Consider the following 13,603-nt stretch of genomic DNA (forward strand, 5'->3'; position numbering starts at 1 on the left):
AATGCTGTTCGTTGGCTACTGGTGGCTGCATTTAGAAAACTATCACAATAAAGAGAGAAGCTCGGGAAAGAAGTGGCCAATTTGCAAGCAGAAATGAAAGAATCCAAAATATTTTGGCATCAAAAAGTTGGAAAAGGAGACCAATTCTAGAACAGGAAAATAACTGAAAAATGCTTTAGTAGTAAAGGCGTAGTAAAACATTTGAACAAAGTAACTCAGCCTTAAGGAGGTGCCCTTCCCACCATTGCCCCAGGTAGCTTCATGGTAGCTGCTATTAAGTATGGGGGTAAGGGAGCAAGGAAGTGAGGCAGGTTTTATGTCTAAGAAGAAGGCCTGGCAATCTACTTCCAAAAAATCAGCCACTGAAAAACCCAGGAGCACAACTCTATTCTGACACACATGGGGTCACCATGAGTCAGAGTCAACTCGACAGCAACTTTTTTTTTTATGTCTAGGAAAGTATTTTATGTGTATACTTTTAAGTTACCTATTGCCGTGTAACAAACTACCGCAAAACTTTGTAGCTGGAAGCAGCCACCGTGTATTCTCTCTCATGATTCTAGGGCGATTGGGCTCAGCTGGACGGTTCTGCACCACGTGTTGTCGTCTGGGGCTGCAGTTATCTGAATCACCTGAGCTGGGAGGTCTTAAGATGGCTCATGCCCATGGCTGACAGTTGTCTGGGAGCCCATCTGGAACTACTGACCAGAGCACCTCGTTCTCTTCCGCATGGCCTCTCCTTGTGGCCAGGCTTCTTGCAGCATGACAGCTGGGTACCAAGTGGAGGCATCTCAAGAGAAGAGGTCCCAGGGTGTGAGTGTTTACCAAGCCTCTGCTGGCTAATATCCCACTAGCCCATCTAGTCCCAGTCAGTGTGGGAGCCAACAGTGGTAGACAAGTAAGTCTAACCAAACTAACAGCAGTTATTTGCACACATAACTGATTGGAAGAAGTAGTCAAAAGATTACCAACTTTAGGAGGGAACTGTGTTGCCAAAGGAAACTTAAGCCTGGACTAAGGCCTCTGACACAGGTCTTGGGCCCTGAACGTCCACAAGAGGCACAAGCTGAGGAAGCTATGGGGCCTAAGGGGAGTGCTCTGACACCCACCTGCACTGTGGCCACGGGTCATAGAAAAAGGATGAGCCCCCACCCCAAACCCCCCACCAAGGAGAGACTACGGCAGAGAGAACCAGCACATCATCAGGACATTTCCCCCATGGCAGGAGGCCAGCACTGCTTTTCCCAACGTTGTCTGTAGCAGCTGCTCCTTCCACTCCATGACTTATTGGGGGTGCAGATAAGGTGACTCTGAAGTGAGTGTACAGGCAGTGCCAGCCTCGGGGGAAGCAGGCTGTGCACCCCAAGAAATAATGCAGGACTTGAGCTGGATGCAGAGACCGGGGGCCCTTAGAACATCTCCCTTGGGGAGGGAATATGCGCTCCATGGGGGGGTGGTGAAACAAATATTTGGTGATGAGAACCAGCAGTGAGAGACTGGCCATGTGCTGACCACAGCCATCTCCGCACTCCCTCCCTTGCACTCTGATGGTGCCGTGGGGCCAGTCCTGGCACTGGAGTGTGGTGGAAAAGATGCATGCCCTTCTAGGCCTGACCTCTCACGGCTTCCACAGCCCCCTGCAGAGCCATGTGCTGAAGACAGTGGAATCAAGAAATAAAGGCAGTCTGGTCCCTGAGCCTCGCTTGGAGGGCCACCTCCAGGGCAGTGGGCCTGGTGAGGCCACTGAGGCGTGGAGGCTGGCCACTGCAGCAGGGCCTGGAGTACCAACTCACCTCTCTCTTCCTCTCCTATGACCTGTTCCCGAAGGGCACCCTCTGCCACCGGCCCGTCACTCCAGCAAACTCTCCTCAGGCCTCCCCCAGCCGCTCCCAGAGTCCTCCAGGCCAGTGCTTGGTCTGTGTGTCGGGTCCCTGAATGGACGCTGTGGGTCCCGTGTTGGGGCTGAGAGAAAGTAGGCTGCAGCAGTGGTACTGGCAGCCCAGCAGAGGGCTCACTCTCAGGGCTCTCCCAGCCCTCCCTCCAGGCGCTCCTCAGGGCCCTCCAGCCACCTAGTCTGCATGTCTCCCGGCTTGTCCAGGCCTCTGCCTTAGCCTCCTCCACCCAAGCACCCCTTCCAGTCCTGTCTGCACACGTTTCTGTCCCTCAGCTGCTGGCCCTCCTCTGATCACAGGTCTGAGAGGGGACAGGCCCTTTGTACCACCCAGGAGCCAGTGGCTCACGGCAGTTACACAATCAGGGTCTGTGGGCTGGCAGGCCGTGGATTCTCGGGGCAGCTCTTCCTGTGGCATGGATGCCAAAGAGGAGGTGAACATGCAAGGCCCCTCAACACCAGCCTGGAACCGGCACTGCCACCTATACCTCACTCTAAGCAAGCCACATGGTTAGGCCCAGATTGTGGGGGGGTCACGTCCACTCCAGAAGTGATAGCGCTGAGGTGGTGCTGGAAAGAGTAAAGCATTAGTGGCCAGCAATTCCATCAGTCACAGCCCTGGAGACCTGCTATCCCAGGGTCTCACCAGGGCAGAAACCCACTGGCTGCCAGCTCCCGCTCCCCACTTCCTTTCTGTCCTCTCCCCCAGTCCACCACTGAGGTTCAGAGGCCTCGAATCCCAAGGTCACAAGGGCAGGAGAACCAGCTGGCCTCCGGGTGAAATAAGCTGTCCCCAGCCAGGCCACCTGCCCTGCCCCGCCCCTCCACTGTCTGTGTCATGGGATTAACGAAGGTGAGTAGGGGAAAGACAGCGAGAAACCGCATCGTGGTACCAACGATAAATTATACAGTAAATAAGTATCAAGTCAACACAAGCTTAAAGCCAGGCACTGGCCCTGGGACTGAGGGGACCGTAAGGACCCTCTGCCCCTGCTCATCGGGCACACAGCCGCCGGGCAGCCTCTTCATCAGTGCAGCGGGGACAGGGACAGTGTGCTGCCAGGGGGAGAGGTTGGGGGCTGTAATGGATGAAGGGGAAGATGCTGGGACCTCAGAGGCACCTCAGTTTCTTCTTCGTTACAATGGAATTGCTGACCCCAAGTAGTCAAGTTTGGCCCACCAGCCTGTAAGGCCAGCCGAGGCCCCTAACCACTCTGGGGTGAAAACACCTTCCCAGGGGAATCTCCTGCCCCACACCCCACCTGTCCCCACCTGCCCTGGGCAGAAAGAGACCAGATGCCCTGTTCTTGAACAAAAGCAGACAGGCTGAATGCCAGGAGCCCTGCAGCCTCTGCCTGGTCCCTGTTGGTTCGGGGAATGGCTGGGGAATGGCCCTTCTCTGGGGAGAAGCAAGCCTCTGGTCTTTAATACGTGACCGAATACTATCTGTATAGTGGCTGGTGGGGCAAGGAAGGCAGGAGGCTGGGAGAGGGAGATGACACTGATGCACGCTTGTTAAACATCTACCCTGTGTGAGAATGAATTTTTCTTCCTCTCCAGAGTAAGACGTGAATTATTTTTAAGTTGGCAACATGTGTCTGGAGTGGGCAGATGGGTGGATGAGGGCCCGCCTGGTCCCTCACCCCATCCCAGCCTGGGGATACCCCAGGCCCACGGAGACAGAAGCGCCACAATCCGTCCTGAGATGGTGCTGCGTCCACATTATCCCATCTTCCACATGGACCAAGATGGAGTAGCTCACAGACACACATGGTTAAAGACGTTTCTTCCATTTCAGATTCCACTGTAAACAGAAGTCCTTGTTAATCTGTGCATGCCTTTAATGAAAAAAAAAGGAATTAGCTGATAAAAAACTGGTAAGTCACATTCATACATTAAGATTTTTTCTCTAATTTTCAGGTGTTGGTATATCAGTAAGAAAAATAGCCTCTCAGGATCTAGCCAAAAGGCTAAAAGCCCACCAGTTTGAGAATTCACCAAAATAGGGAGTTAAAGGAAGGAAAAGTCAACTGGAGGCCAGTGTTTTTTTGTTGCTGTTGTAGGTTTTGTTTTTTTTTTTTTAATAAACATCATCTTTTATGTATAATCAAATTCCCATATTCTTTCCTATAAAGTCACAAAAATTTCCTCTCGTTTTTCCATAAGGCATTTTTTTTGTCATCCAAACATCTCCTTTTTAAATTTTCTTACAGAGTTAAAACCATAAATAAGGATTTAAACCGCTAAAATGACATGTGCCGCTATCTTAATTCAGTCAGACCTGGTAAATTCTATCAAAACTAGACAGTTAAATAAGAACCACATTATAAAAATATTAGCCAAAAAAAGACTATTAGATAATTCTGCAAACTCAAATATGAAACTGTACTAAACAAAATATGTGCAAACGTATACAAGCATATAGCCACATGGCAGGGTTATGCTCAGATTAGTTTTAAAGCTTGCTCTAGTGGATTTAATTCAAGAGTTGTCCCCCGGTGATTGTGCTTACTTTGAACTCACACGAGTCAAAGAAAGTGAAGTATGCACAACCACTCCCAAAGAGTCCATGTCTGTGGCCAGGCACAAGGACCCCTCCCACCCACACCCAGCCCGTCTGGGCAGAGACAAGGCCACAGCCCCGATCCTGGGCCGGGCAAGGTCCAAGAGTTGCTCAGTAACACTGCTAACTTCCTCCTCGGAAGGCCTCAGGGGGTCCAGTAGATCCCTAGTGGTGCCAGGGTGGGTGCTCAGAAGACAGCGAGAGCTGGGCCAGGCAGGTCCACTCCCAACTCGGCAGGCTGTGGTCTGCAGGGGCACTGAGGTCCCACAGCCTTACTCCAGTGACTGCAGCTTGAGGGGGGACTGGGTGCGAGGACAGCTCTTCCTGGGCAGCTGGAGCTGGGCTGCCCTGATCTCCCAGGGCTCTCGGACGTGGTCCATGCAGCATGAGGTTGTGGTCCGCCCTCTCAGGCACAGATGCTCTGGGCACCACTCCAGGCAATCCCAGGTCTGGGCACTAAAGGAGGAAAGGGTTTGTTGTGCCAGAGGCCGGAGCTGCTGATGGGGAGATGCCCGCACTGCCTACCACGTTCATTGCTGCAGGGCCCAGCGGCATCAAGGAGGAGCTACTGCTGCCCAGAGCTGGGTGTGGGGCCGCGGGGGCCACGGAGGTCATCGCCAGCGGCTCCACAGCCAGGCTGGGCCCAAAGGACGTGCTGGCCCCTGGGACCGGGCTCCCCCGCAGCTGGTTCAGTGTCAGCGGCTGCGGCTGGTTCACCTGGAAGGGGTTGACGGGGGCCGAGGCCACAGCTGGACCTGGGGAGAGAACAGGATGGGCAGTGGGCAGAGCTACTAGGACAACATGGTACCCAAAGCTGCTGAGAGGCAGAGGACCACCTCTCCCACACAGACACCACTATCCGGCTGGTCCCTGCTGTGCCTGCAGGGCCTTTGGTGGCACTGGGCCCACGGCAGACAGTGACCACCCACATGAAGAGCAAGGCCCACTGAGGTGGGAGGCCCAGTTGTGTGTGGCCACTAACTTGCCGAGGCCACGTGCCTGAAGGGGCAGCGCTGGCTGTGTGGCCCCCACACCTCCTCCTCCAGCAACTACGGCCCCTGCTAGTGCTGCCATGCTCTGTGACCAAGGGGGCCTGGGAAATGGCAGCGGGGCTAGAAGCAGGCATCATGCAGGCCCAGGGGCCTTCAGTAAAGACCTGAGCCCCTGTCTAACCAGTGTTTCTAGGGCTTGTGTCACCTTAGAAAACCTTTCTCCCTTTTAGCGGAACATCTATTAGTATGCTTCCAAATACTACAGAGCTGCCAGCCCTAAGTCAGCTGGAGCAGCTGCCCATCACCCACAAGCGACGCTGCTGCAGTGACCCATGCCAGGGGGTTCTTGCACGGACCCCTTGCCATGACTTCGCTATAACCCCCCGAGGTAAGCTGAGACCACTGGGCAGGGCAGTCACCTGCTGGAGGGCTCAGCTAGGGAGGAACAGTGCCAGGACTACAGATCTGGCTGTGTGACCCCACAGCTGACAGTGGGCTGGGTGGCCTGGACAATCCAGTGGCCTGAAAAGCTGCCCCAGGGCCTGACAGTGCCCACCTAGAGCCTAGGCAGGCTGCTGATGGACCTCCCACTGGGTTGCTGGGCAAAGGAGGCAGGAACTGCCCTGGGGTAGGGATGGGCTCAAGGCTGGCTTGAGGCACTGGGTTGGAATCCAGCCCCACCTCAAGAAGAGCTCCAGGGAGCAAGGGACCACCATGCCCCTGCCCCGGGTGCAGCCACACCCTGCTGTGCTCCACGACTCTGCAGTCCCAAAGTGCCAACCTCAGCCCTGAAGCCAACAGTCATCCTCTGGAGGTCCTGCCAGGGTGCAGCTCCAGCTGTTCAGATCCTCCCTGCCCTGGGGCCTAGGCCCTGCTGGAGAATCTGTGAGGGAGTGGGGGGTTCCCAGAGTAAGGGGTCACCTGAGCTGGGGGTTGTAGGAGGAGTGTCCCCAGGAGGAGGAGGAGGGAGGACCCTCCAGGCAGAGGAAACAGAACATGAAAACGCCTGGGTTAGGTAACGAGGACCCAGCAGGTTTGGGGCTCCTTGGGCTGAGGCCTGATGAATGCAGGACGTGAGAAGAGGCAGGACAGGGTGGTCAGCTGCCCGACACTAAATCAAGGGGCTGGGACTCATTGTGCAGCCAACAGAGCTCCAGGAGGGGTGGAGCAGGGCTTCAGATTGAACAAGAACGGTAAGGTGGGGTTCGAGGAGCTGAAGTTAGAGTGCTTGGTCCTTGGAAGATGGCTCACGCTATAGGGCTGTTATATTTTCCCGTATAAAGCAGGGATGTGGACAACAAACCCTGGTTCTTCCCTCCTCCTGCACCCATCCCTCCCCCATCTTGCCCAGAGCTGACACTGGTGCCCCCAGACAGGGGCTCCAAGCACGAAGGAAATCTTGGCTGAAAAAAGGGCTACCCTCTGCTCACACCTCATCCTCAACTACAAATGGCTTCATCCCCACCTCCGTGGCCTTGGAGCAAGGAGTTCCAGGCTTGGGCCCATTCTGGTGGCTCCACTCCTTCCCACCCACAAGGCTGCCCCCTCGTCTGGGACCTGCAGAGGGAGGAGCTCATCAGAAAGGCAGAAGAGAGGGTTTAAGCAATAAGGCAGCAGCCAGAGGGCAGCCTGGGGAGTGCATACCTGGTGCCAGGAAGGGGTTGAGGGACTGGGCCGGCGGGGCGGGCTTGGTCACCAACGAGTCTAGGTTTACCAGGGCCGCGTTGGGGCCCAGGAAGGACTCGGGTGTTTTCCGGGCACCACCGGGCTTGCTGGAGGCAATGGTCAGAGGCTGAGAGTCAAAGGGGTCAGAGCTTGTGGTTCCGTTGTTTTCGGATGGCAGAGAGGCCACACACTCAGCTGCAAGACAAGGACACACATGAGCATGGGGGGTGAGAGCTCACCACACTTGCACCCTACACACTTCCAAGCCACACATAACAGTCCTCCAACCTGAGGTTCCCCAGCAGTCCTGTGTAGATGTACAGGAGATGGGGATGTTCACTACAAGACGGACCATACAGCCCCAAGCGAGAGCCTCAGCCACCAGCTGTGGGGCGGGTTAAATAACCAGATACCCACAGCCAGTGTAAATACATCTCCGGAGGAGATGAATGGTAAGTACATGGCACTGAAGTATTAAGTAAAGACAGCGGGTTATAAAACAGTATGTACAACACAATTCTCCAAAACATGAAGATGTTGTGGGTTGGTGGCCAGGCATGGGGAATTTATATTTTTTATGTTTGCATTTTCTAAATTTTCTACAATGAACGTTAATTTCTTGATAGTAAAAAGAAAGCAAACTATTTTTAAAATTCAGCCAACAGCAGGTTGCTGAGACAGGCCAGTGGGAATATGATTGCTTTGTTGGGATGCAACGTGGTGATGGACATAGAGGTCCTTAAAAACGGTCACACTCACCAGTCGGCAATTCCTTTTCTAAGAATCTAGCCTAAGGAAATAACGTAAGATGTGCACAGGATGTTCACTGTACCATTATTTACATTAGCAAAACCTGAAATCAACCTAAAATGCCCTCCCAAAAATCAATGATTAAATAAATTACTGCTGGGTCACATCAAGTGACATGAAGTAAACAAAGAGGTTGCATGCAGGTGGTAGGATTATAGAAGACTTTTTCTTCCTCCAACTTTGCCATATTTTCCATATTTCCCATAATGTGAATGCATCTATAATTTGGGAGACATATTATGAAAGCCCATGGAAGGGTGTTCATGGAGCAACGGCCTGGCTGAGAGGCTTTTCTGTAGAGGTGCAAAAGGCAGACAAGGACGATTAGGTTGTACTCAGGCCTGTGGAGAGACACATGGGCTCTTACTGCGGTTTTTTTTTTTTTTTTTTAAATGCAGCAAAAGACAGACCCCAAGAACGAGTATATTCTCAAAGCTTTCCCTGGCCTCCTAGCTAGGACCCCTTGGCTGGCAGAGGGGCCAGCGGGCTGGTCTGGGACCTGACTGCTTGTACCTGAGACCAGGGCTGGCCAGGCCTGTGGCCATAGCTGGGGAGTCAAAAGAAGGCAGAGGAGGAGCAGGGCAGGAGGGGTCGGCGACAGGGTCGGGGAGTGGAAAGAGGGAAGAGAAAGAAGAGAAGTTTCTTTGTGTGGCTGTGACCACTGCTGTGAAGGACAGAGGCCCTGGCTGTGTCCAGTTCCACACAGGGGCAGGTAAAGCGGGCATCCCTGGCCCCTCTAGACCCACCTCCATTCCCAGGCTCATTCTCTCAGCACCCTCACCCTAGAGGCACCCAGGGAGGAAGCTGGGCCTGGAGGGTTGCCTGGGGTCTTGGGGGCCTGGAGGGTTGCCTGGGGTCTTGGAAGCCAGGCAGGAGCCATGATCTGGGAGTGATGATGCTCATGCCCAAAGACAGGGCTGTGTGGAAAAAGGAGGCACCTGCGGGGAACAGGAAGTTGGAAGGAGAAGGTCAGACCCCAGGAGGAGGGTGTGCATGCAGAAGGCACCTGCCCCAGGGCTTGGCTGACCTGGTGACATGGCCGGAGGAAAGAAGGCCAAGACACAGGCTGGAACAGGAAGCATGAGCCCCACAGAGGACAGGTGAAAAGAAAACCTCCAGCGCAGACTTCTCATTGTTTATGTGGGAGTTCCTAGAGCTAGACGCTTAAGGCTCCCAAGATCCCAACACAGAGGAAGTGCATGAAGCTGATATGCACAGAATGTTATGGAAATCACTGCCATATTTCCTTACCTGTTTTTTTTAAAGTTCGGAGGTTGTCAAATTCAGAAAAGTCGTCTTTAATTGTACCATTCAGATTACCGAAGAGATCAAAGGACCCTGGGTGGACAGGAGAGGCAGTGATGGGGCGTGTTAGGTGGCTTCTGTGCTTCAGTGCCCCAGCCCACTACGGCCTGGGTTGGGCCGGCAGGGGGCCTTTGCCCCATTGGAGGGGGCAGGGAGGTACAACTTCCCCCATGCGTGAGAAGAACTCTGGGTCCAGAGAGGGCAGGACCAGCTCTGGGTCACTTGTAGGCTGGAAGGACCATGAGGGCCAGGCCAGGGATGTGGCCCCCAGTGCAGAGTGTCGGGTGCTCCTGCCACTGCCTCCACCACGCCCCGCAACTAAGGCGTTGCCAGTGATGGAAGAGTACATCTGAGCTGGGCCCAGAAGCTGGGACAGGGGTGTGTGAGAAGTTCCCTGAGGCCAGCCTGCCCTGGGCCCTAAGTGCAGGGGCAGGCCTGGGGGCCGTGCGCACAGGGCCCAGCGCAGCCTTCTCTCCCGACCCAGCCAGGGGCTCTCCCAGGCAGGTGCACAGGAGTGCCGGGACCCCGCGCTGATCCATACGGCCGGGCTCCCTCACTTGAATGCTTGGGGCTGGGTCTTACCAGAGGTGGACACAGGCTTGGTGGCCGAGGCTGCACCCCAGGCATCGGAGGTTCTCGCCCCGGCACTCCGGGCTGCCTGCTCCGGAGCAGCCCAGGGGTCTGAGCCCTTGGGGACGGAGTGTGTGCTGGCTCCGGTGGGCATTCCCCACGGATTAACGGACACTGCTGGCTTGGCACCTGTGGGAAGGCCAGGCCAGGGCTCAGAAGGCCACTAGAACGTTCCAGGCAGCTGGGGCAAGTGAAGGAAGAGGATGCTGTGGGCCCCACACAGGTGCTGGGCAGAACAAGAGACCCAAGCTGGACACTGCGCGGGCTTCCTTCCCAGGACAGTGTGGGCCAACTCCCTGGTGAGGGGCCAGAGGACACAGCTGCAGAGAGGACCTTCCCAAGCCCCGTGCCCCCTGAGCTAGGCCCCACTCCAGTGGGGTATTCTGCAGCAGGCTCCCTTCAACAGGAAGAATCTGGCCACCCAAGCTGCACTCTGCCTGGGCTCCCCAGGTACCCAGCTGCACTCTGCAAAGCTCATCTATCACCCAGGCAGCTGTCCCCCATCTGCCTGGAGGGGCTTCTTTCTGACAGGTGTGTGAAGAAAAGGAGTGAGTCCTGCATGAGAAATAACAAGACAAACACCTGTGTACTAACCACCCAGTTTAGCCCATAAAACATTTTCAAACTGTGAGTGACAAAATCAATTTAGTGGTCACAATGGGCCTTTTACTTTTGTTTTTATTTTTTCCCATACAAAAATATATACGTACATTCTTATGTGACTCTAATTGCTCTCCCCATACTGTGACAACACACTCCTCCTTTCCGCCCGATTCCCCATGTCCATTCAATCAGCTCCTAACCCTCTCTGCCTTCCCATATCACCTCCAGACAGAAGCTGCCCATTTAGTCTCTTGTATCTACTTGAGCTAAGAGGCACACTCCTCATGAGTCTCACTGTATGTCCCACAGTCCAGTCCAATCCCTGTCTGAAGAGTTGGCCTCGGAAACTGTTTTAGTTCTGGACTGATAGAGAATCCAGGGGCCATGCTTTCTGGGGTTCCTCCAGTCTCAGTCAGACCATTAAGTCTGGTCTTCTTACTAGAATTTGAGTTCTGCACCCCACCTTTCTCCTGCTCCATCCGGGACTCTCCTGTGTTCCCTGTCAGGGTGGCACTTGGTGGTAGCCGGGCACCATCTAGTTGTTCTGGTCTCAGGCTGATGGAGTCTCTGTTATGTGGCCCTTTCTGTCTCTTGGGCTAATACTTTCCTTGTGTCTTTGGTGTTCTTCATTCTCTTTTACTCCAGGTGGTTGGGACCAACTGATGCATCTTAGATGGCCGCTTGCGAGCTTTTGAGACCCCAGATGCCGATCACCAAAATAGGATGCAGAACATTTTCTTAATAAGCTTTGTTATGCCAATTGACTTAGAAGTCCCCTGAAAGCATGGTCCCCAGACCCCTATCACCCCTGCTAATCTGTCCCCTCAAAGTGTTTGACTGTATTCAGGAAACTTCTTAGCTTTGGTTTAGTCCAGTTGTGCTGACTTCCCCTGTAGTGTGTACTGTCCTTCCCTTCACCTAAAATAATTCTTATCTACCATGTACTTAAATAACCCTCACCCTCCCTCCCCGCCCTTGTAAGCATGAAAGAATGCTTTCTTCTGTGTTTAAACCTCTTCTTGAGTTTTTGTAATAGTCGTCTTATACAATATTTCTCCTTCTCTGACTGACTAAATTCACTCAGCATAATGACCTCCCATTTCCTCCATGTTACCAGATTTTTCACAGCTTCATCGTTGTTCTTTATCGCTGCGTAGTATTCCACTGTATGGATATACCATAATTTGTTTATCCATTAGTCCCTTGATGGGCACCTAGGTTGTTTCCATCTTTTTGCTATGGTGAACAGTGCTGCAATGAACATGGGTGTGCATGTATCTATTGCTGTGACAGCTCTTATTTCTCTAGGATATATTCCAAGGAGTGAGATAGCTGGATCGTATGGTACTTCTATTTCTAGCTTTTTAAGGAAGTGCCAAATTGATTTTCAAAGTGGCTGTACCATTTTGCATTCCCACCAACAGTGTATAAGTATTCCAGTCTCTCCACAAGCTCTCCAGCATTGATTATTTTGTGGTTTTTGGATTCATGCTTAGCCTTTTTTGGGTGAGATGACATCTCATTGTAGTTTTGATCTGCATTTCTCTAATGGCTAATGATTGTGAGAATTTCTTCAGGTGTCTGTTAGCCACCTGAATATCTTCTTTGGCAAAGTGCCTGTTCATATCCTTTGCCCATTTTTTAACTGGGTTATACGTCTTTTTGTTGTTGAGGTTTTGCAGTATCTTGTAGATTTTAGCTGATCGGATTTGTCACAGCCAAAAATTTTTTCCCACTCTGTAGCTTGTCTTTTTACTCTTCTGGTAAAGTCTTTTGATGAGCACAAGTGTTTGATTTTTAGGAGCTCCCTTTTATCTAGTCTCTCTTCTGGTGCTTCTACACTGTTACTTATGGTTCGTATTCTGTTTATGCTATGTGTTAGGGCTCCTAGCATTGTCCCTATTTTTTTCTTCCATGATCTTTATCGTTTTTGATTTTATATTCAGGTCTTTGATCCATTTTGAGTTAGTTTTTGTGCATGGTGTGAGGTATGGGTCTTTTTCAGTTTTTTGCAGATGGATATCCAGTTCTGCCAGCACCATTTGTTAAAGAGAGTGTCTTTTCCCCAGTTAACGGACTTTGGGCCTCTGTCAAATATCAGCTGCTCATAGGTGGATGAATCTATGTCTGGATTCTCAATTCTGTTCCATTGGTCTATGTATCTGTTGTTGTACCACTACCAGGCTGTTCTGACTACCGTGGCAGTATAACAGGTTCTCAAATCAGGTAGTGTGAGGCCTCCCACTTTGTTCTTCTTCGTAACTAATGCTTTACTTATTCCGGGCCTCTTCCCTTTCCACATGAAGTTGGTAATTTGTTTCTCCATCTCATTAAAAAATGCTGGTGGACTTTGGATCGGGATTGCAGTCTATCTGTAGCGCGCTTTCCGTACAATCGACGTTTTCACAATGTTGAGTCTTCCTATCCATGAGCAAGGTACGCTTTTCCACTTATGCAGGTTTCTTTTGGTTTCTTGCAGTAGTGTCTTGTAGTTTTCACTGTATAGGTCTTTTATGTCTCTGGTTAGATTTATTCCTAAGTATTTGATTTTCTTGGGGGCTACTGTAAATGGTATTGATTTCGTGATTTCCTCTTCGAGGTTCTCTTTGTTGGCGTAAAGGAATCCAGTGGATTTTGTATGTTTATCTCGTATCCTGAAACTTTGCTGAAATCTTCTATTAGTTCCAGTAGTTTTCTTGTGGATTCTTTGGGGTTTGCTGTGTATAAGATCATATCATATGCAAACAGAGATACTTTTACTTCTTCCCTACCAATCTGGATGCTCTTTATTTCTTTTTCTAGCCTAATTGCTCTGGCTAGGACCTCCAGCACAATGTTGAATAAGAGTGGTAATAAAGGGCATCCTTGTCTGGTTCCTGTTCTCAAGGGGAAGGCTTTCAAAGTCTCTCCATTTAGGATGATGTTGCCTGTTGGCTTTGTATAAATGCCCTTAACTATACTGAGGAATTTCCCTTCTATTCCTGTTTTGTTGAGAGTTTTTATCATGAATGGGTGTTGGACTTTGTCAAATGCCTTTTCTGCACTGATTGGTAAGATCATGTGGTTCTTGTCTTTTGTTTTATTTATGTGATGGATTATATCAATTGTTTTTCTCAAGCTGAACCATCCCTGCATACCTGGTAT

At 51.7% G+C, this 13,603-nt stretch overlaps 1 protein-coding gene across 1 annotated transcript in view; it reads right to left on the reverse strand.

Moving 5' to 3' along the window:
* Positions 1–4,018: 4,018 nt before the first annotated feature.
* EPN2 (epsin 2) overlaps positions 4,019–13,603 on the reverse strand; it is a 157,132-nt gene continuing 147,547 nt past the window's right edge. Inside the window, exons 8-11 of the mRNA XM_004380987.3 lie at positions 9,809–9,985; positions 9,173–9,259; positions 7,091–7,306; positions 4,019–5,209 (exon numbers count right to left, since the gene is read on the reverse strand). Of these exons, the coding sequence (XP_004381044.1) occupies positions 4,911–5,209; positions 7,091–7,306; positions 9,173–9,259; positions 9,809–9,985 (779 nt within the window). The 3' untranslated portion in view covers positions 4,019–4,910. The remainder of the gene's footprint in view (positions 5,210–7,090; positions 7,307–9,172; positions 9,260–9,808; positions 9,986–13,603) is intronic.

The sequence above is a fragment of the Trichechus manatus genome, unplaced genomic scaffold, assembly GCF_000243295.1.
Source record: "Trichechus manatus latirostris isolate Lorelei unplaced genomic scaffold, TriManLat1.0 scaffold00080, whole genome shotgun sequence".
In the NCBI taxonomy this organism is placed as follows: domain Eukaryota; kingdom Metazoa; phylum Chordata; class Mammalia; order Sirenia; family Trichechidae; genus Trichechus; species Trichechus manatus.